The 22,926-nt window shown below is 40.1% G+C and overlaps 1 protein-coding gene across 1 annotated transcript in view; it reads left to right on the top strand.

Annotated features, from left to right (window-relative positions):
* SEC16B (SEC16 homolog B, endoplasmic reticulum export factor) overlaps positions 1 to 22,926 on the top strand; it is a 312,561-nt gene that overhangs the window by 50,925 nt on the left and 238,710 nt on the right. The window contains exons 7-9 of the mRNA XM_089676327.1: positions 11,254 to 11,386; positions 16,327 to 16,481; positions 20,511 to 20,572. Of these exons, the coding sequence (XP_089532453.1) occupies positions 11,254 to 11,386; positions 16,327 to 16,481; positions 20,511 to 20,572 (350 nt within the window). The remainder of the gene's footprint in view (positions 1 to 11,253; positions 11,387 to 16,326; positions 16,482 to 20,510; positions 20,573 to 22,926) is intronic.

Here is a 22,926-nt window from a genome sequence, read left to right on the forward strand (position 1 = left end):
AAAGAACAAGTGCTCTATTTAGTCTGCCCCATTTTTAAAAATTCATAAATATTTTTGAAGTTTTTGTTTTTCTTGTTTAATTATGTTGTCTTGAGTATCTATGATATATGTTTGTCTCAGGCATGTTTAAATCCCTTTACTGTTGACTGGCTCACTATGTCAGGAACTGGATCACTTGCTAGTATAACTGGTTCCAGGACCAGAAGGCTGTGGTTTTGGTGTCCACCAGTGGGTGTTTCCCAGCAGCCAGCAGATCCCAGAAATTAGGGCTTGTTCACACTTGACTAAATTTCTAACTCTTACCGAAAGCTCCTATAGTTTTTTTATAGGCTTTAGACAGGCGCTAATGAGCTTTAGTATGGGCGTTAGACAATCGTTAATGAGCTTTAGTATGGGCGTTAGACAGGAGCTAATGAGCATTAGTTTGTGTGTTAGACTGGCTTTTTACAAGAGTTACAAATGCTCTCCAAATGCCCTTTGTACATTTTTGAAGCGTTTTATAAGCGTTAAAACCACTCCACAAACTAAATAAACTGTAATGTTATTAATGCGCCGCAACTGCACCGCAAATACCCCACAAACGCATGCCAGCGCTTCGCAGTTCACATCTGCTTCATCAGGGACATTTCAGGACAAAATGTTTTACAATTATTACTAGCACCACATCTATTTGAATCACAGTTACCACTACTTCCTGAGATTTTGTGTAGTTGAAACGCCTTCACCTCACCAAGGACAGTGAGGGAGGGCTACCCGGACATTGGGCCAAAAAGAGAGGGGGGAGAAGCAGACCGCCACTGGCCAATGGATTCATACTAGAATAAGAAATACATAAGAAATATAATACTTTCCAACAAAAATATAATAATGAAAAAAAAAAACAAAAGAAACACAACAACCAAGACCCATGGTATGAAAAATAATCTCTCAACTATCAAGAACAAGCAAATGACCACATGGAAGAGGGCCGCTTAGCTCTAAAAAAAGGGAACCAGCTAATCCAGAGATAATGAACATAGCATGATGTAACTCTCTACAACTGTTCCAAATAAATTAATACTCGTTAAAAAAGGACAAGTTTCTATGAAAAAGGAGGCATCCCAGGAAAGACAAGTCACTATGTGGTGATCAAGTGCCAATTATCAGTGTTGTGGTATCATTTATGCAGTCTTTTCCCAGCTATGGGTATTAAGTTGAGTTGGTTTGTTTGGAGGTTTTAATTGGCACTTGATCACCACATAGTGACTTGTCTTAGCTGATATGCCTTCTTTTTCATACAAACTAGTCCTTTTTAAATGAGTATTAATTTATTTAGAACAGCTGTAGAGAGTTATATCATGCTATGTTCATTATCTCTGGATTGGCTGGGTCCTTTTATTAGGACTAAGCGGCCCTCTTTCATGTGGTAATTTACTTGTACTTGATAGTTGAGAGATTATTTTTCATACTATGAGTCTTGGTTGTTGTGTGTCTTTTTTTTTTATTTTCTTGGAATATATTATATTTCATATTTCTTATTCTAGTATGAATCCATTGGCCAGTGGCGGCCTGCTTCTCCATCCTCTGTTTTTGACCCAATGTCTGGGTAGCCCTCCCTCACGACCTTGGTGAGGTGAGGGCATTTCAACTACACACATAGCTCCCTCTCAGAAAGTAGTGTGATTCAGATGTGGTGGTAAGCCTTTGTAATTAGAGATGTAATGTTATTTATCTGAATGATTTTATGGTCATGTAATAATTGTAAACATATTTGTGAACAGTCACAAAAGGTCCCTGATGAAGCAGATGTAAACTGCGAAATGCACTGGCATTACTCTCAGGACACTGCATCAATTTTGAAGCTGTATGATTTTAAGAAAAGGTTTTTACACAATGGATGTGGAAGGTCTTAACATTTTTATGTGAACTAATAAATGTCATTTTTTTATCTATTATGTTCTGTATGAGTACATTGCCTATATGTTGTATTATAGTTAGTTTGCTAGTTAGGTTGACTGTCACTTGTCTAGTTAGTTTGTTAGTGAGGGTTTCTGTCACTTAATATATGGTTCACTTATATCTGCATGTTTACTGCGTATTCCGCTTGTTGGTGCATGGATGGGTTTTGTTTTGCTTATGATAAATCTTACTTAAACCAAACATAATCTGGATTCAGTTTCATAAGTGCAGAGATCTACATAGATCTACATAGATCTAGTCATACCTGCTGCTGGATGCTTGCATTCAGTATCCCTGACTCGCTTCCTCTGCTGGAAGTCTATTCCAAGCATTAACCACCGTGTCAGTAAAATATTACTTTCTAAGATTCGTTTTGAACTTTCCTCCTGCTAGTTTGAAGTCACATCCCCTTTTTTTTTATATTGATTGTTTTCTGTCCGTGTGTTATAATAATTGCCTATTTGTTGCCAGTATATTGTAACTATTGTTGACTGGCAGGATAGCCAACAATAGCCAGTTGCCTACATATTGTGTAGTTACCGCTGTTTAGAGGATTATATAACTATAATTTAAAGCATGCCACTATTATCCTTCTTTTTTGCCATGATACACTATCTGTGCCAATATTAAACCCATACATTTTATTTAGTACACTGTTATTATCTCCATGTATCATTGAGACACACTTCGATTTTACTATTTTTTTTTCTATATTTATTTGAAATTCAGCTGGATCAGCAGTGACAAGTCAAATTTTGTTCAGTCTGTCGCTGTCCCCGGTCAGCAGCAGTTGATCATTTGATTGAATTCTGTCGAAGGGATATGCTGAAAATTGTTCTCGATCAGAAGCTTTTGCCTGTCAGCCACTTATCAGTGATTTTGTTTTTTTGTGGATTTAGTGGCTGAATAAAGAACACTAATCCTCGATTCACACTAGTGTGGGTGGAAGCCGTTGCGGGACCTGCACTTCGTCCCACAGCTGCAACCACGTGCGCACAAAATGCTGGGACCTACGGGTGGGTGCCAGTAGACTTAATGGCTCTCCGCTCGCACTGGAAAGCACACCTGCACTGGGATTCACACTGTAGTGCGGTTCCCAGTGCAGGGACCTTTTTCCTGCATTTTGCGAGGCACGGCACAGCCCACAAAACGGACCTAGTGTGAACCGAGGGTAACACTATATGGTCAGCTTATGTTTTTATTTTGAGCTCTAGAGGTTATGAGAAGCCTCTGATGGAACATGGAAGCTAGTTTCAGGGTGATAAAGTTGAATTAATTTAGAAGGTGCCCTAGGGCAAACAAACATTCTTCTACTTCTCTCCTAAACCCCCTTTTACACTATTTGCAAATTGAGGATAAGTTCACCTTTGGGAACACATTACATTTTCCATCCATTTTTAGGATGGAGATCTCCTGCAGGCGCTCTCCGATCCCCCCCTCCCTGTGACACTGGGCAGGGATCTTCTCCCCGCACCCGCTGTCACTATTTGGAAAGAGTATGGCCAGGTGGTGCTCCACCCACATGGCTGCATCATTTATGCACAGATTTCTGTGAATGAATGAACTACAAGTACTGACAGTCTTTGTTGCTGACGGCCTGTAGTTCTCAACGGACTGCAAGGATGCTGTTGAGCACTCTAGTAGTACATTGATTCGTCCTGTCATTGTGTAACTGCCTGTTCGTTTGAGACAGTCTGCAGGAGCCCTGCATTGCACCTGCAATCTGCTGATCGCTGTTGCAATGCTTTCCAAGCACCTACAAAAAATGTGCATTTAATATATTTTTTTTAAAAGGTGAACTTATCCTTTAACCTTTTCACTGGATCATTGTACTAGTTATTTTAGTTTGTTGTATAAACATAAAATATAATGTTAAAGTGCTCTAAGCTGAATGCAGATATGGAAAAACGCGCACCTGCACATCACATGCTTTGTAGCGCTCTTCATGAGCCCCAAACCCTAGGGAGCTCTATTATGCAAATACCCAATTGCAAAACTCCAGATGTGGGAGGAGGTGGGGCCAACACAAGCTCAGTAACCAAAGTCCCTATTTGCATAATAATTGTCCACTGGCTTCAGGTCTGTGAATAAACATACAGATACTTGTAGGTGCCTGCTTTACATATTTGCCTGCAGCTTAGAATATTTTTTTTAATATTATCTCATTATCGATTTTTCAAAAGCAATGCGAATAACATATTTAGATGCCTGCTTTACATATTTGCCTGTGGCTCAGAACATTTTTTAATATTATTTTATTATTGATTGCTCAGTAAGAAACCGAATATCAGCTTTAACTGTCTGCCTCACATATATGGATACTTTAACACATTCAACACCTTTAACAAAACCTTAGCGCCTAGACCCAGTTTTGCATCTTTGACATGTGTTAGTAAAAGTGTACATATGATTGCAATTACTTTGTGTATCCAAGTGAATTATACCTTGTTTTTTTTTTTTAAAATAGCATTTTTTAACATTTAGCTGTATGTTTCTTGCTATTACTAACCCCTACTGCGAAAAAAAACTCTCCTGCTCCTGATCATTGCAGTGATGCCATAAATGTGTATAATATTTGTTGTATGTACTCGTAGTATGGCACAGAAACAATAGAGTGCATTTTTCTTTTTTTATCCTACCGAACAAACATATGGACACTAACTGTGTCTTTTTTTTGTAACTCCTACCTAAAATATACTGACTCTGATCTTTATCTTGACCTTTAACCCTGGCCATGACCTTTGACCCTTACATTGACACTAACCCTGGCAATGACCTTGATCAAACTTTAACCTCCCTGGCAGTATGATTATTTCAGATTTTTGGTGCTGAAAGCAGTACCATTATTTTGCATGGAAATTTGGCGTTTTGTATTGTAGGCCTTTAATTCTTAGGAATAACTCACTGAAATCTGTCCGAACAAGAGTCTAGTAAACATCCCGGGTAGGATAAAACTTGAAACACGAAGTCATAAATTATAATTTAATAAATAATCATAAAAAATAATAATATAATAATAATAAATTTAATTCAATAATATAATCAAACCAAAAACACAGAAATTTGAAATATAGCGCCAAGTTCGCACATCACTGAGCAAAGTTGCAAAATCATTTTCAGTGTCTGATGACGAATTTCCATACGAATCATTATCACTCAATTCTGCAAGTAGTTCTAATTTACTATCGCTGTTCTCTAGCTGGTCTAAAACCTCTTTTGACCTAAAGGGACGCTTTTTGGACGCCATGGACATTTCTCAGTACTGTATCAAAATGTATGTGAAATGCTTTGATACAGTAATGTTATACTATGTGATTTTAGTGATTTTTGTGAATGTCACTTTTTGTAATTTTCAAATTTCCTGCCGTTCCGTTCCCCGTACGTCCCGACGCTCACAGAGGACGGAACCCAGATGACAGATGCCGGTTTACGTTAGATTACATTGTCGGGGACACTGCAGGAGGGACATCGCGGGAGCGCAGGACAAGTTAAGTGATTGAGGGATTGCGGAGCAGTGCCGCATGGTAAGCCCGAGTGTAACTCGGGGTTACCGCTTGTGGTACTGAAACTTTACCCCGAGCTACACTCGGGAATAACGCCAGGGAGGTTAATCTAGCAAATGTTTTATTTTTTTAATTATAATTAAAGAGAAAAAATTTGCTAGATTAAAGTTTGATCAAGGTCATTATTACTTGTATGTTTACATGTTTCTCCCCTGGCAAGAAGAGAAAGTTGCAATGGGGTAGATTTACTAAAATTGGAGCACTCAGAATCTTGTGCAGCTGAGCATGGTAGCCAAACAGCTACTAATTTCAGCTTGTTCAGTTAAGCTTTGCCAATAAAACCTGGAAGCCGATTAGTTTTTATGCAGAGCTGCCCCAGATTTTGCACCCTCAAGTTGTAGTAAAAAAAACCCCAACGTTTCTTTCTCTCCATTCTCTCCATTCAGAGGAAAATAAAACTCAGGGGTGGGCTGCGCAATGACTGATCACTCTGATAGCCAATCAGAGGCTATCACAGTGATCAGGTGATCAGGAATTGAGACTCCCTGTTCTCGATCGTTTAGGAGACACCAGGGCTCTCGGTGAGCTGGGTGCACACGATCGAGCACACTCCCAGTACAAAGACAGGAACACATATATACGGTGCCCGGGTTTAAAGCCCACCTCCTGTGTTACTATGTCGTAGAGGGGTTAATGAACATAAATACTAACATTTCATATTATTTAGCAAATATTACATATGTAATTAATAATATTTACGATGATACTAAAGCTAAAAAAAAAGTTTACCTTAATGCATTCCTTGCATTAAGGTAAAAACATTTTTAATTTCTCTGTCCTCCCCCTCCCCTGTGTAAAGAGAAAGAGAGGGAAGAATAGATCCAGCGCTGTGCACGGCTTCATCTTTTCTCCCCTCTCTTCCTCTTCACACATAGATTCAAATAGCAGTAGGATCTATTGGCTCCTGCTGCTGTCAATCAAATACAGTGAGGAGGGAGTGGGGGCGAGGCTAGGTCCTGCTCTGTGTCTCTATGGAGACTGGCTCCATAGACAGTCAGCTTGGGAGTGAGCAGAAACCATGTGCCCCCATAAAAATGGCTATCGGGGCAGAGGAGGAGCCAAGATCAGTGGTGGAGGATCTGAGAAGAAGAGGCTCAGGGCCGTTTTGTGCTATACCATTGCACAGTACAGGTGAACATAACATGTTTTTATTTTTATTAAAAAAACAAAAAAAAAACCAAATTAGACTTTAACAACACTTAGGAAAATGTGAAAAAGAAGCACTTTGTTAAAGTCTAACTTTTTTTTACTTTTGGATAGAGTGCAGAAGATTTAGAACTCCTACCAGGTTTTTGTCCGTGCCCCATAAGGTAGAATCATTCTCTCTGTTTATCCTGTTTACCCGTATCACTGAGAATGAAAGAGAAAAAAAATTCCAAGTTTTGGGTTGTGACCAGTAAGAAAGGGGACATGTTCCAGTGGGAACACTGGTTCTGGTGACAACCAGGTATGTGGTTTGCAATGTGCATTGCAGTAACCCATTATTGCCACTACTGCAATTTGCTCATCTTCATTATTTGATATTCCTATTATAGAAGCTTGGATTGGTAGGTCTGTCTGTGTTCCTTATGAATGGACAACAAATATTTTTTAATAACAAACATTTCTCTACTTACCTGCTCTGTGCAGTGATTTTGCACAGAGCAGCCCTGATCCTCTGCTTTTCGGGTCCAAGCCGGTGCTCCTGGTTCCTCCCCATCAAGCAGTGCCCCCAGGGAAAGCTTGTGTGCTCATCCCTGAGCTGCTGCTCTTTATGTCCGTAGGACACATAGAGCCACGGCTTGCCCCCCCGCAGAGGCTGTTGAGAACATCCCTGGATCGGAGTGGGCTCAGATAAGGATTGGGGGAGATGGGGGGGGGGGCGCTGCACACAGAAGGTTTTTTACCTTCATGCATAGAATACACGAAGGTAAAAAAACCTTGAGCATTTAGAACCACGCTAAAGAGTAAGACATGTTGACCTATTAAGCCCCATTCAGGTGGGGTGGATTCGTCAGTGTGATCCGCCTGCTCAGCGGGGGATCTTTCTCCTGATCCCCGCTGAGTAGGAGGACGACAGGCCTCTGTCCACTCCGCTGCTGCAGAGCTGACACACACTGCCCTCTGATTCAGGGGCGGACTGACAACTCATGGGGCCTTCGGGCAATAGGGGATCATGGGGCCCCCGTGTCCTCGCCCACACTCAAATCACACCCAAAAAAGCCTATGAAAGGTACCAGGGACATCTCATGGGGCCCACTACTGACCCCGGGCCCTCGGGCAGTGCCCGAGTTCCCCAATGGTCAGTCCGCCCCTGCTCTGATTTCAATGGGGCGGTCGGATGGAATTGGATCGCCTGTCCGTTTCCACCCGATTGTCATCCAATCTGATACACTGGATGGATGGGGAACAGATCTCCATCCGTCTGTATTTGGTGTACAGGATCGGATCGGATGCCATCGGGTGTGAGTGGACTGTTGTCCGCTGACACCCGCCAGTCTATAGAAGTCTATGGATGGACTGATCGGGTCCACCTGAAAAACAGACAGGCGGACCCCTTCTGTCCACACGTGTGAAAGGGGCCTTAATGATTCCACCGATTCCAGCCATGAAGCAAAGCGTGTGTACAGTAAGAGGACTTTGAGCCCCCAAAAATGTGAAAGTGGTGTCAGCAGAGGCTCCCGAATGTGAAGGAGAAGCTGAAAAGTGGAGTCTTCAGTCATTTGATATTTATTGCTCACAGAATAGTAAAACAATAGAATAGTGAACAATAAATATCAATTGAATGAAGAATCCACTTCTCAGTTTCTCCTTCACATTCATGTGCCTCTGCTGACACCACTTTACCATTTTTTGGGGCTCAAAGACTTCTGAATTCTGAGAATGCGTAGGATCGTTTGGATCACCCCTCCGAGCATCAAGTGCAACCTTTCTTCGCTCAGGGACACTCATATTCCCTGCAGGCTTTCACTCCAGGTTTTGTCAATCACGTAGGGTCAGCAACAAGGTGAGAATAAAACTGTAGAAACTTTATTCTAAATGCAGACTATACAACGTTCCAGGAGACACTAACGCGTTTCAGTCAAACAAGACCTTACTCATACTTAGTGACTTGTAGTGTAGCACACAATTGTGGTCTGTCCCTCCCACCCATCTGTCTCATCTAAAAGGGGAAGATGACCAATAATAGCTGATGCTATACATGATCAGACAGACCTCCATACACAACACAAAAATACATACAGCAAACAATGATAAAAATACACAACCATAAATACAAATATAAGTACAAACCTTAATCAAAACATGTGATAGACACCAGAAAACCATCATTAGGAAAAACGGCAAATAAAAACAGAGAAAAAATGGTAAACAGGACAAACTATTTTATCCCAGGTGCATATCCAAATCCCATCTAAGATTTAACCCATGGGGCGATCTAGTTTATAACCTGTGTACCCATCGTGCCTCTTTTTGTAATAATATGTGATGCTTATCGCCACCTCGAGGGAGATTCGACACTCTATCAATGCTGCAAAATCTAAAAAAAGTGGTGTCCCCAGCATGAAAATCTCTGAAATGTCTAGATACGCTAGAGATCTGTTCTGCTTTCACCCCAGGTTGTCTGATCCTCCATTAGGGAGCTCAGCAACCTCACAGATGTGAATACACCATTGTATTTTACCTTCTCTTCCCATGTTTCAGTCAGTTGTCTGGTAAACCACTTCACCATAAGGAATTCTAACGTACCCTCTGTCTCTTTTTTTTTATTTTTTTCTCCTTATCTTTGGAGGCACCCCAGTCAAAGCATGTGTACAACCCCCCCTGGCTGCATGTTATGTTTTAGATGGGTGGTCAAACCATGGTTCAACGACCTGTTTTTACAGCCCCCTTGCCAACAGTGTAAACGAGGCCTTAATCAGGAACTGAGATGAGTTTAGTTAGTGGCTTGGTCAACCAGATGTTTTGCTTGTTTAATGCTATGGACATGCTGTACAAAGCCCTCCTGTCCTGAACCTGTGTTTGTTTGCTGCATTGTTGAAAAAATTGAAAGACAAACTTATTTGAACTGTTCCTGGGTGTCATGAGGTTATGGTGAGGGGTAAGGATCCAACAACCTCCCCCCCCCCACACACACACACACTTAAAACTGTATTAAACCCAAAACCAAAAATGTAATATATTGCAGCTTAGCAACCATTAGATGTGGTGGCTGCATTCGTTTTCTTTTTTAGACTTTTTCCCTTTGTTTTCACCTGGTGATCTGGCCAGTAACAGATCTTCAGTATTAGAGTGCCTCCACTCTGGATGAAGGAGTACAGATGTACCTTTGGACAGCAGCATTGTTAATGTGGAGGGAAGGGAGTGTTAGATGTTCCAGCAGATTTAGATACAATAAAAATTGAAGCCCAAATCCAGCTAACACTTTAGAAGCAGGTACAGCAAACATATATAAAATTATTCCAAAAAGAATCTCCCCCTCTTTAAACAAATACCCAACTGAGATATATAGACAAAACACACCCCTTAAAAGTGATAATTAATAATCAAACCAACAATAATCATAAATGAGTCCAATGTCTTAATAGTTCAAAAAGCACTCAAAACAGAAATACAAGTGGTGAACTTGAAATTTTCCTATAGTGTTGATTGCATCCGGTGACTTTTGTGAAAACCTCAAAAATAAAAAAAAAAAACTCAGTGTATTACCATAACATTATGAAAAAAAAAAAAATATATATATATATATATGCAAATATACAATACTGTGTGAAACACAAAAATAGTGAAACACTCGTGAAAAAATTGGCAAACAGCACTCGTGCTCAATCCTGAAGTGTTTCACTCAGTGAAAGCCATAACCCACGTGTGGCACTTCTAATAAATAAGGCATATATACCCTTACCAACAGTAAGAAAACAAACGCCTTAAGGTATCAACTGTAGAAATCATCCAACAAATCTTTCTCCTCCTTCACTTGTTTGCAGAGTAACACTGTGCTATCATCCTTCCATGATCAATCATAAGCCTTGATCCCAAATTGCCAGGCTCCAATCATATAATAGGAAATGACCATAGTGTAACTCCGTATATTTATGAGATCATACTGTTTTAATATATCTGCATACATTTAAAAACAATCAGAAATGCATATGGATCAATGCCCCAGTTTTTTGGGGATTACCAGGCAGTTTCCATATGAAGTGTACAGCGATTTCTCACATCAAAGATGGCCGCCGTGGCACTTCCGGTTCCTGCTCCTTGCGTCCGACGTCACTTCCTCTTGACGCATTTTGTCACATCCAGGACTTTGTCATAAGAGATCTCTAATATACTGTTATACAATTATTGGTTTGCACCTATAAAAGCAGGGGTGCCAATATTTTAACTATATATTAGGAGTTTCTCTTTAAATTAGGAGACAAATTAAAATTTACTTGTCATCATTTTCATTGTATATCCAAAAAACAAGGGGTTTATCACTATCTTAAGGACATGCAACAACATGCAGATCATTCTGTTATATTTCATTGGCCATCTGTGCAGTGACATCATTTTATCTAGCAACTGCATACTGAAATATAGTGCATAAATCCAGTTAACTTCTTTGCATACAGCTGTTGCAAGCTTGTTAGACCTTGGCAGTGAAAGGTATGAATGCTGTGGCTTATATAGAGTAGAGTGTGAGAAAAGGAAAGTAACATTGTTTAGAGGCTTTTATCTTTTATATACAGTATATGTGATATATATTTATATTTCTCTATCCCTACAGTCTTCCAGCTCAATTGAACCCAGTCTGCTATCTCATTATCGTGATTCTGGTATGTCATCTAGTAGTTATGAGTTGAGTCAGTACATGCATGATCCGGCAGATGTGATTGACTACTGGAATCCATTACAGGATGGTAAGTAAGTGGTTTTTCTATTAGGATATTAGTCAAGAATCTGTAGAATATGGACCACAGCACAGAATAGCCAAAGTATACAAATGGACTGAAAACCAACCAAATATATTTATTAATATAGATCCTTATTCTCATAAACCTGAAATAAGAGATGTTATTAAAAAGGTTACTTTAGTCATTTGACAGTAATAATAAAACAGCCAATTGGGCACAAAGGAAGCTGTCACAATTTAAATTTACAATTACAATCACAAAAATTGGCATTTCAGCTTCTGGATGCTGGCTAGTTAGCAATCTAGTTAATTCCTGTACTGTATCTTGCAGGATTTTAGTAGTGATATATCTGTGCTTTAGCTCTCAGACTTGTATACCACCTGTGGCATTTATAAGAAGAATCACAGTCTCCTTGTTGGATCTTTCTTTTTCTAAAATGGGAGCACACAACATACAAAACTCCTAGGTGGGTTGAAGTTGTCAAGAAGATTCCACCACTTGAGTCTTTGAATGATATACTTGTAATGCAGTGTTCGTATACTTTCCATTTTGGCCATTAGATGGTGTCTTCCCTTAGAATATACATATAGTGAGTTACAGGATGGGTGGAGTTCCGTGTGGAGAACTTAGGAGCTCTGCTTCACAGTTGATTCCAATGGGACTTTGTGGGGCACTTTCTAAAAAGATTCAGTGTATGGTATTCCCTGGCTGGGGAATACCCGATGAGGTTCCTGTACCCTGAGTAGGACTAAAATTGGTGACACTGCTAGAAGCAAATCTGACTAGGACAAGTGCCAACCACAGTCAACCTTTAAGGTGAGAAGTTAAAGACATTTTTCTGAGGTGATATGTATCCTAAATGGTAGATGTATCCTGGAAGTGGATGCCTTGAACTTACAAGTACCAAAACTGTGTGCCTTGTTGTTGCCTACCTTGAGGTTGGAAAGTAAAGTTTTTTCAATGCATTGGACTTGTCTCCATCATTACTTGTGGCCTATCTGGGAAGTGGTTTTCATTTGGGAGTATGGGGGCAGTGTGTGGGGCATGGAAATGGATATGTGCTAAAGAGGTACACATAATTGCTCCCTTCGGGAGTGGGGGGATAAGGCAACAAGGCCAGTTAGTGGTACCCATGGATGGACCATATTGCCCATGTTGGGATGACCCTGCCACATACGTCAGCCATGACTCCATTTGTAACAGAAATATCAAATGTTTAATATAAGCAATAGCATTATCACTGTCAAACCCTCTGTGCTGCTGATTTTTACTCTATTCAAGAGCTGTGGTGCCTGGAGAAACAAGAAAAAGAGAGGAAGGCGCCTCTAAGTGCAGTATTGACAATTTATTTAGTAAACAATGGATAAATTGCACTTACAAGATAAACGGTTAAAAAGACTCATCGTGTGGTAATTAGATCCAGGTGGGACATCCAGCCGTCCAGCAGCAAACTATGTCTATAGGATCAGAAAGTAGAGTCTAGATTGAGGTCTGAAGAAGGAGCCTATTGAGCATGCTCCGAAATGCATTACCGCCCCCTTCACCTGCTACATCTGACTCTGCTCTCCAAGCTTCATTTTTGATGCATAGGCACATCCTGGACTCTACTTCCTGATCCTATAGACATAGTTTGCTGCTGGACGCCTGGATGTCCCACCTGGATCTTATTACCAAACGATGAGTCTTTTTAACCGTTTATCTTGTAAGTTCAATTTATCCATTGTTTACTAAATAAATTGTCAATACTGCACTTAGAGGCGCCTTCTTCTCTTTTTCTTGTTACTGCATTAGAGCCTTGCTTCCACCCTAAGAAGAGCTGCCTCAGTGTTACTGCTCCCATCCATCCCTTATATCCATCTGGCACCTTTATCTTACAGCTACAGAGGTTGGGCTCCAACAAGAGCGCCCTATATAATATACATTTTATACTGCCTGGAGAAGACTGCTCATCTAAAACACTTCCAGGAATGTTAAATTCTTGGTCCCCTGCCAAGCAGTGTGGTTCCTTCTGCCAGCCCCTATGTTGCTGTCGGACACAGTAGGGACATGGGGTCAGCGGATTGAACCACAACTCTCAGTAGGGGACTAATCTAACCACTACTGATAGTGTGTTGAATAAGGAAGGATTCGATTCTCCAGGCAAGAAGAAAGCAAAGATTGGTGGACAGGTGAGTATAATATCTCTTGTTCTACTTTTTAATTTTGTGACAACACCACTTTATAAGGAAATGTTGCTTTTAATAATATGCATTATAAATGGTTGTTATCTTTATCATTCCTTTATCAATTGATGAATTTCCTCTGTCTTGATAAGTTCTTTTTAAATATCACGCCAAACATTTACAACAATAAAACGTTGCACAGAGTAAAAGGAGATTGCTATGTACGTGTCCATGAGTCAATTAAAGGGCATTCTTTGTTTAGGAGGAAGAAAGATAATGGCAAATATGTGGGGTTCTTGGACACTATGGGGTTTTTGCTTAAGCTGGAGAGTGCTAAATCAGCCTCACTTCTGCATAGAAACCAATCAGCTTCCAGGTTTTATTGCCAAAGCTTAATTAAACAAGTTGAGGTTAGAAGCTGATTCTATGCAGAAGTGATCCTGCAGAAGTGAGCCTGATTTTGGACTCTCCAGCTTTATTGAATAAACCCAGTGGTATCTGATACATTAATCTGTGAAATTGCCCTTATGGTAACATGCCATTTCTGTAACACAACCCCCTATACCAGTGTTTCTCAACTCCAGTCCTCATGGACCCCCAACAGGTCATGTTTTCAGGATTTCCCTCAGATGAAACAGCTGTGGTAATTACTAAGGCAGTGAAACTGATCAAATCACCTATGCAAAATAATGGAAATCCTGAAAACATGACCTGTTGGGGGTCCATGAGGACTGGAGTTGAGAAACACTGCCCTATACTAACATGATGTCTGTGTTACTAGACCCATGGGGAATTATTGCAACCATGTAACCTGGCACCTAACAGTTACATAGTTACATAGTTAGTCTGGCTGAAAAAAGACAAAAGTCCATCAAGTTCAACCATTAAAAAAAAAAAAAAAAATTATAATCATATACCCACAGTTGATTCAGAGGAACAGTACCTGTTAGTACTGGCAATGTGGGCTACTGCCAATGCCTCTTCCTCACGTGGGAAACGTGTACTTCTGTCAGTATTGCCTGTCTAATAACCTAGTATGGTAAAATAGAACCTCTGTTAACATGCCTCTGGTTATGGTAGCATTGCTTTGTTTTAATAGTTTTATTACATGCTTATTTGCATAATAGAGGCATGGTGACCAGTCACGGGGTGTGACTTTAGGTGCCAGAGGTTCTATGTCTATAGTATTATATGTTTTGGCCCTGCAAATGATTGTAGCATTGATAACCCTGCAATAAAATGTTGTTTTCTCCTAGGATTTTGATCTGAAAGCAGAACATAGCAATTCTGCATTTTTAAAAACAGAAAAGTGGTGTTTTAATAAAAGTTTAAAATGCAATCTAATTCAAAGTGAAAGACATCAAACAACATTTAATTATGGAAATTAAAATCCCAGACTATTGAACAGCATATCACAAAGCTGAGAAAGAAATGCAAGCTTTCCTCTTTAATCATTATGGTTACTCTCAAATTTCTGCAATACCCAAAAGGCCTTTGCTGCGGCGTTATTGAACAAATTAAGCAACATGCCTTCTTTTTAATGAAACAATCACAGGCCTTGCCTTTCATCTCAGCCCAATATCTCGGGTTTTTACAGTAAAAGCCAAGCTTAATCTAGGCAATCCAGTGCAGGACAAAACAATTTATAGTATAGTTTGTATTGTTTGGCCATTGCCATTTAAAGGGACACCAGTCTGGTATTTAAAGATAGCACAAAACTTTGTATACCATAGTTACAAATCTTTTTTTATAGTTACTGTTATATGCATCATCTAAATTTATTTTTTTTTTAACTTGCAATACCGGGTTAGCAAGCACCATCAACTAAATTACTTCAGGCATGCTGAAAATCGAAATAATAACACCACCTTTCTGCTTCCTCAAAAAAAGTTGTTGCAAACCTGTTATACACTAAGGATGTAATTAAAAAATGCCTAAGCAGAGATTACTTTAAGGCATTAAATGGCATTAGGTCCAAGTAGATTTATACTACTATACAATTATATTTTATACTACTTTCACTATGGTAAAACTTACATATAGTGAATTTAATGTGGAAGTAAAGCCAAAAACTACATACCCCCTACAATCATTTATGTAAACAAAAGTCATCTTTATACCCCAAAATTGTCATTTATCGCCATGACTATTATACAGTGCTGAGCAAACCCTTTGGCGCTATATAAACTCGATAAATAAATAAATAAATAAATGACTGCATTCACCCCTTCTTGCAAGTCTAAAGGCAGCTGGCGGGCATTTCTGGAAATTGATAGCGGCGTCATTTCCCAAAGCTGCCTTACAGGTCCCACCTTGGAGCTCTGTCTTGAATGAAGATGCATGTAAGCCCTCATTCATGAAAAGAATGTGATGTTACATTACAGATGTTACGAATGGGGCAGGGCATGTGCCAGGCTGGACTGGGCTTTGCTAAGCTTTTTGAATAGACACCAACAACGGTACTAGAAAATGCTTGTGAGCAGCCACATTCGGCTGCAAAGGGCAAACATTGTTGGTGAAAAATAGGGAGATTGCTGAATGTGTAGTTACATGGTTATTTCTGATCAGACAGTTAGTAATCCAATTAGTGATTAATATAAAAGTGTTTTTTTATTTTTCTAAGAAATAAAGGGCAAATATTTAATGTTAACTGGAATTCCACTTTGACAACATCAGAATGCCAATTGATATTCAACTTTCCTCTTGTACAAGAGTTCCTCTTAAACAGACAGCTAATTTATATCATAAAGTAGAATATAACTGCAATTTGTAATTTATTTAAAGAGACTCTGGAATGCACGCCCCAGCCTACAGTTCCAATGAAGTTTTCTTTGCCACATGTAACAGTGTGTTTTGGTGCTCAGGGGCAGCTGGTTAGAGTGTGCCCCAATTTCCCGAATGAAGGTCAGCCTGCAATTGTGGAGATACACAGCATGGAGGTAACTTGGAATCCTAACTGTATATGATAATTTGGCAAAACCTCAAAATTGTTGCTTACTGCTTCAGTTAAACGTAGTCAAAGAAGACCATTTAGTTGCATCAGTTGAGAAGCTTATGTTTTATTGAACAATAATGTTGGTATTTTTTGGACAGTTATAATGATCAATCCCTACTTTTTTATTTTATTTCTAGTTTTTCACTCAGCTGTAGTTGCTTGAGAAGGAAAATGTAATATTTTTTGGGCATACGATTCCATTTCCCATGGCTGGAATCTGTGTGCTACCTTATGGTGTACATCAGCCTCTTTTGGGGGCCGGTTCATATCATGAATCATACAGGAATACCCTGTGCATTCTTATGTGATTCAAATGCGATCCAGGTGCAGTGGGATTTCAGCCTATCCATTTGAATGAAAAAGTATCAAAGTATCCACATCAAAAGTAGTGCATGTACTACTTTAAAAAACACACAGCAACTAGATCGCATGGTACTACTGTACCATGCAATCTGATAAAGGCAAACACATTGCCTTTGTGACTTGAATTTGGGGTGGGCTGCAGATCGCATGTGCAGTGTGCTTTTGAATGTGATGATGGAAGTGCACATGGATCGTGGTGTGAACTGGCCCTTACTGCCTGAATGTTAAAATTATCTGAGCTATTCACTATGAACCTTGGTTTACTAATATAACAAATACCTTAAAAACGTTTTTTTAGCCTGTTCATCTCTAGCCACTGTATGGGCCCTTATGGGCCAAGGTAATTTATAAATTTTTGCTATTTATTTATTTTTATGTATTTCAGGTACTTATATAGCGCTGTCAATTTATGCAGCGCTTTACATATATATATATTGTACATTCACATCAGTCCCTAACCCTCAAGGGGTGTACAATCTAAGGTCCCTAACTCACATTCATACATACACATACTAGGGCCAATTGGTCTGTTTTTTGGCAATAACTTAGTAGTGGCACTTTCACAATACTGCGATGTGGTTTTCTCACACTACGGATGCAGCACAGCTTATTTGAGCAGCTTGAGGTCTTGTGATGTTGAAGGTGAATAGTAACAGCTAGGCATCTCTAAGTAATGTTGTTAGCGGCAACAGGAATGTTAGGAATTTTTTAGTCATTCTTCATGAGGTATGTAAACGACCTACACCTATATCAAGGGCATCTATAGATGCCCCTTATCTACATAGGCATTTTTTTTTCTTTAAGACATTTTTACTGACAGCAATTCATACTACTAGTTCAGTGTAATCTATACAGTATGTATAGTCCTAATGAACCAACAGCTGATCTTCAACAGGCATATTTCTCATACATGTACAGTATATCATTCTGGTACCAAAGAGCTTTATATAAAGGATTGTCAAGACATAAGATCTTGAGGGATACACAACACAAATTGGTTGAGGAAAGCGTATCCAATGCCATAATACATTGCTCACAAAAATTAAAGTAACACTTTTTAATCAGAGTATAGCATCAAGTCAGTTAAACTCCTGGGATAATTATCTGGTCATTTAAATAGCAGAGGGGGTTGTTAATCAGTTTCAACTGCTTTCATGTTAATGAAATTAACAACAGGTGGATTAGATGGGCAACAATGAGATGACCCAAAAACAGGAATGGTTTTACAAGTGAAGGCCACATTTTTTTCCCTACTCATCGTTTCTGACTGTTTTTCACTAGTTCTGCATTTGGCTATGGTCAATGTCACTACTGGTAGCATGAGGCGATATCTGGACTCTACAGAGGTTGCACAGGCAATCAAACTCCTCCAGGATGTCATATCAATACATACCATTGCCAGAAGGTTTGCTGTGTCTCCCAGTACAGTCTCAAGAGCATGGAGGAGATTCCAGGAGATAGGAAGATACTCTAGGAGAGCTGGACAGCGCCGTAGAAGGTCCTTAACCCATCAGCAGGACCGGTATCTGCTCCTTTGTGCAAGGAGGAACACGATAAGCACTGCCAGAGCCCTACAAAATGACCTCTAGCAGGCCACTGATGTGAATGTCTCTGACCAAACAATCAGAAACACACTTCATGAGGGTGACCTGAGATCCCGACATCCTCTATTAGGCCCTGTGCTCACTGCCCTGCCCAACACCATAGGGCTCGATTAGCATTTGCCATTGAACACCAGAATTGGCAGGTCTGCCACTGACGCCCTGTGCTTTTCACAAATGAGAGCAGGTTCACCCTGAGTACATGTGACAGACGTTAAAGGGTCTGGAGAAGCTCTGGAGAACATTATGCTGCCTGTAACATCGTTCAGCATGACTGTTTTGGTGGTGGGTCAGCGATGGTCTGGAGAGGCATATCCATGGAGGGACGCACAGACCTCTACAGGTTAGACAATGGCACCCTGACTGCCATTAGGTATCGGGATGAAATCCTTGGATCCATTGTCAGTCCCTACACTGGTGCAGTGGGGTTCCTACTGGTACACAACAATGCTCGGCCTCATGTGGTGAGAGTATGCAGACAGTTCCTGGAGGATGAAGGAATTGCTACCATTGAATGGCCCCACGCTTGCCTGACCCACTGTAAATCCAATAGAACACCTCTGGGATATCATGTTTCACTCCATCCGACACTACCAGGTTGCACCTCAGACTGTCCAGGAGCTCAGTGATGCCTTGGTCCAGATCTAGGAGGAAATACCCCAGGAAACCATCCGTCGTCTCATTAGGAGCATCCCCTGACGTTGTCAAGCATGCATACAAGCACGTGTGGGCCATACAAACTACTGTGTACCATTTTGAGTTGCTACAATGAAATTTCAGCAAAATGGACTAGCCTGCTGCATAATTTTTTCACTTTGATTTTTGGGGTGTCTTTGAATTTAGTCATCTGTAGGTTGACAATATTCATTTCCATCAAACGATAGGGCATCTTACATTCCTAACCCATTACCCAGTCCATATCAGTATAGATATCCACATATTTTTCCCCATTGAGATCTGATGTGTTTTCAGAGTGTTACTTAAATTTTTTTGAGCAGTTTAAATGATGACGCATGCAGGGGTCTGCTTAACAAACAATGATAATGTTTTTAAAACAATATGTTAGAACATGTCTGCCACGTGACCAAAGTGGCTGAGAAGTCAGATACCTTTCATCAGTTTCCTATAGGAGGGTCGTATAGCCTGGTCACAGAGATAACAATCATGATATATTATTATTATCATTATACAGGATTTATATAGCACCAACAGTTTGCTCAGCGCTTTACAATATAAAGGGAGACAATACAGCAACAATACAGTTAAATACAAGAGAGATAGAATGGCCCTACTCCTTGGAGCTTACAATCTAGGAGGGAGGGGTTAGTGGTACAAAAGGTATTAACTGTGGGAGATGGACTGGTAGGAAGAGTAGAAGATTCCATTATTAGCTGAGGGCAGGATAGGCTTCTCTGAAGAGAGAGGTTTTCAGAGATCGCCTAAAAGTGAACAGAGTAGGCAGTAGTCTGATAAATCGGGGTAGAGAGTTCCAGAGGATGGGGGAATCTCTGGAGAAGTCCTGGAGACGAGCATGGGAGGAGGAGACAAGGGAGCTAGAGAGCAGGAGGTCTTGTGCGGTGCGGAGAGTACAGTTTGGGTGATATTTGGAGACAAGATTGGTGATGTAATTTGGGGCAGAGTTATAAATGGCTTAATATGTTATTGTTAATGTTTTGAATTTTATCCGTTGGGCAATGGGAAGCCAGTGGAGGGATTGGCAGAGAGGGGTGGCTGATACAGAACGGTTAGCAAGGTGGGTGAGTCTGGCAGCAGCATTCATGATAGACTGAAGAGTGGATAGCCTGCGATGAGGTAGGCCAATGAGGAGGGAGTTACAATAGTCAAGGCGAGATATAACAAGGGAGTGAATAAGTTGCTTAGTGATTAGATGATTAGATACTATCCTTAAAAAAGGGCATTTTTTTTGTAAAAGTGAACTAGCCCTATAAATACAGTGTGGCTATTTAAAGTTGTTTACTTTCTTACCTGTGTCTTGCCTTCTTGTGTAGGTTCTACTCAGTGAGACTGCAGAACAAGAGGAGATGAGGAACTTTCCAGGACCTGTACAGAGGTCAGTTCTATTTGCCGCTGCTGTTTTCACCACAATCAGTGTTTTGGTGATCCTTTTCTAGTTATATGAAAATGCTTCCAGTGGTTAGCATATTATCATGAATAAGAGTAGTACCCCACTATGTAGCAGGAAAGGGATTTATGGCAACAGTTACATTTTGTCTGGGTATAGGTCTGATATACAGTCAGGTCCATAAATATTGGGACATCGACACAATTCTAACATTTGTGGCTCTATACACCACCACAATGGATTTGAAATGAAACGAACAAGATGTGCTTTAACTGCAGACTGTCAGCTTTAATTTGAGGGTATTTACATCCAAATCAGGTGAACGGTGTAGGAATTACAACACTTTGCATATGTGCCTCCCACTTATTAAGGGACCAAAAGTAATGGGACAATTGGCTTCTCAGCCGTTCCATGGCCAGGTGTGTGTTATTTCCTCATTATCCCAATTACAATGAGCAGATAAAAGGTCCAGAGTTCATTTCAAGTGTGCTATTTGCATTTGTAATCTGTTGCTGTCAACTCTCAAGATGAGATCCAAAGAGCTGTCACTATCAGTGAAGCAAGCCATCATTAGGCTGAAAAAACAAAACAAACCCATCAGAGAGATAGCAAAAACATTAGGCGTGGCCAAAACAACTGTTTGGAACATTCTTAAAAAGAAGGAACGCACCGGTGAGCTCAGCAACACCAAAAGACCCGGAAGACCACGGAAAACAACTGTGGTGGATGACCGAAGAATTCTTTCCCTGGTGAAGAAAACACCCTTCACAACAGTTGGCCAGATCAAGAACACTCTCCAGGAGGTAGGTGTATGTGTGTCAAAGTCAACAATCAAGAGAAGACTTCACCAGAGTGAATACAGAGGGTTCACCACAAGATGTAAACCATTGGTGAGCCTCAAAAACAGGAAGGCCAGATTAGAGTCTTCAAAGTTCTGGAACAACATCCTATGGACAGATGAGACCAAGATCAACTTGTACCAGAGTGATGGGAAGAGAAGAGTATGGAGAAGGAAAGGAATTGCTCATGATCCTAAGCATACCACCTCATCAGTGAAGCATGGTGGTGGTAGTGTCATGGCGTGGGCATGTATGGCTGCCAATGGAACTGGTTCTCTTGTATTTATTGATGATGTGACTGCTGATAAAAGCAGCAGGATGAATTCTGAAGTGTTTCGGGCAATATTATCTGCTCATATTCAGCCAAATGCTTCAGAACTCATTGGACGCCGCTTCACAGTGCAGATGGACAATGACCCAAAGCAGACTGCAAAAGCAACCAAAGAGTTTTTTAAGGGAAAGAAGTGGAATGTTATGCAATGGCCAAGTCAATCACCTGACCTGAATCCGATTGAGCATGCATTTCACTTGCTGAAGACAAAACTGAAGGGAAAATGCCCCAAGAACAAGCAGGAACTGAAGACAGTTGCAGTAGAGGCCTGGCAGAGCATCACCAGGGATGAAACCCAGCGTCTGGTGATGTCTATGCGTTCCAGACTTCAGGCTGTCATTGACTGCAAAGGATTTGCAACCAAGTATTAAAAAGTGAAAGTTTGATTTATGATTATTATTCTGTCCCATTACTTTTGGTTCCTTAATAAGTGGGAGGCACATATGCAAACTGTTGTAATTCCTACACCGTTCACCTGATTTGGATGTAAATACCCTCAAATTAAAGCTGACAGTCTGCAGTTAAAGCACATCTTGTTCGTTTCATTTCAAATCCATTGTGGTGGTGTATAGAGCCAAAAATGTTAGAATTGTGTTGATGTCCCAATATTTATGGACCTGACTGTATAATAAAAAGCTGCAGGGCTCTGATGTAAAATATTAACAGAAACCCTGCCATCTCATACAGGAAATTTTAAAAACTTCCTTTTGGTCATTTAAACGGGACATCATTCTAATTTTTCACATTAAACAAAATAATGGCAAACGGTGTAATTTATCTCAAACTAGAATGATCCAAAGATTAATTGTAATATCTACCATGATCGTGTTTTATTATATCATCTTTATATAATGTGTTCTTCTATAACAGGCTGATTACCCCTATTTGTATGCCTTACTTTATAAAAAAAAATCTGTGTTTATTACTAGCAACCTCTATGTGTGTATATACATTTCTTTCTAAAAGACCAATTTTGATTTTTAAAACTATACCTACTGGTATGACTGTTGTGTAAACTGTGTAGCTTCCCAAAGCTTTAACAAGAATACAAAGTTTAAATATTCAGCTTATATATATGTGAATGTGATGCTGGTGTGAAAATAGTAATTCGTGTTCAAGGTTTAGAAAAAAATTTGTTGTACTTTGTAAACATACAGTATATGTGCATGGGG

The sequence above is a fragment of the Staurois parvus genome, unplaced genomic scaffold (genome assembly GCF_062004578.1).
Source record: "Staurois parvus isolate SC_StPar_1 unplaced genomic scaffold, SC_StPar_1.0 ptg000166l, whole genome shotgun sequence".
Taxonomy (NCBI): domain Eukaryota; kingdom Metazoa; phylum Chordata; class Amphibia; order Anura; family Ranidae; genus Staurois; species Staurois parvus.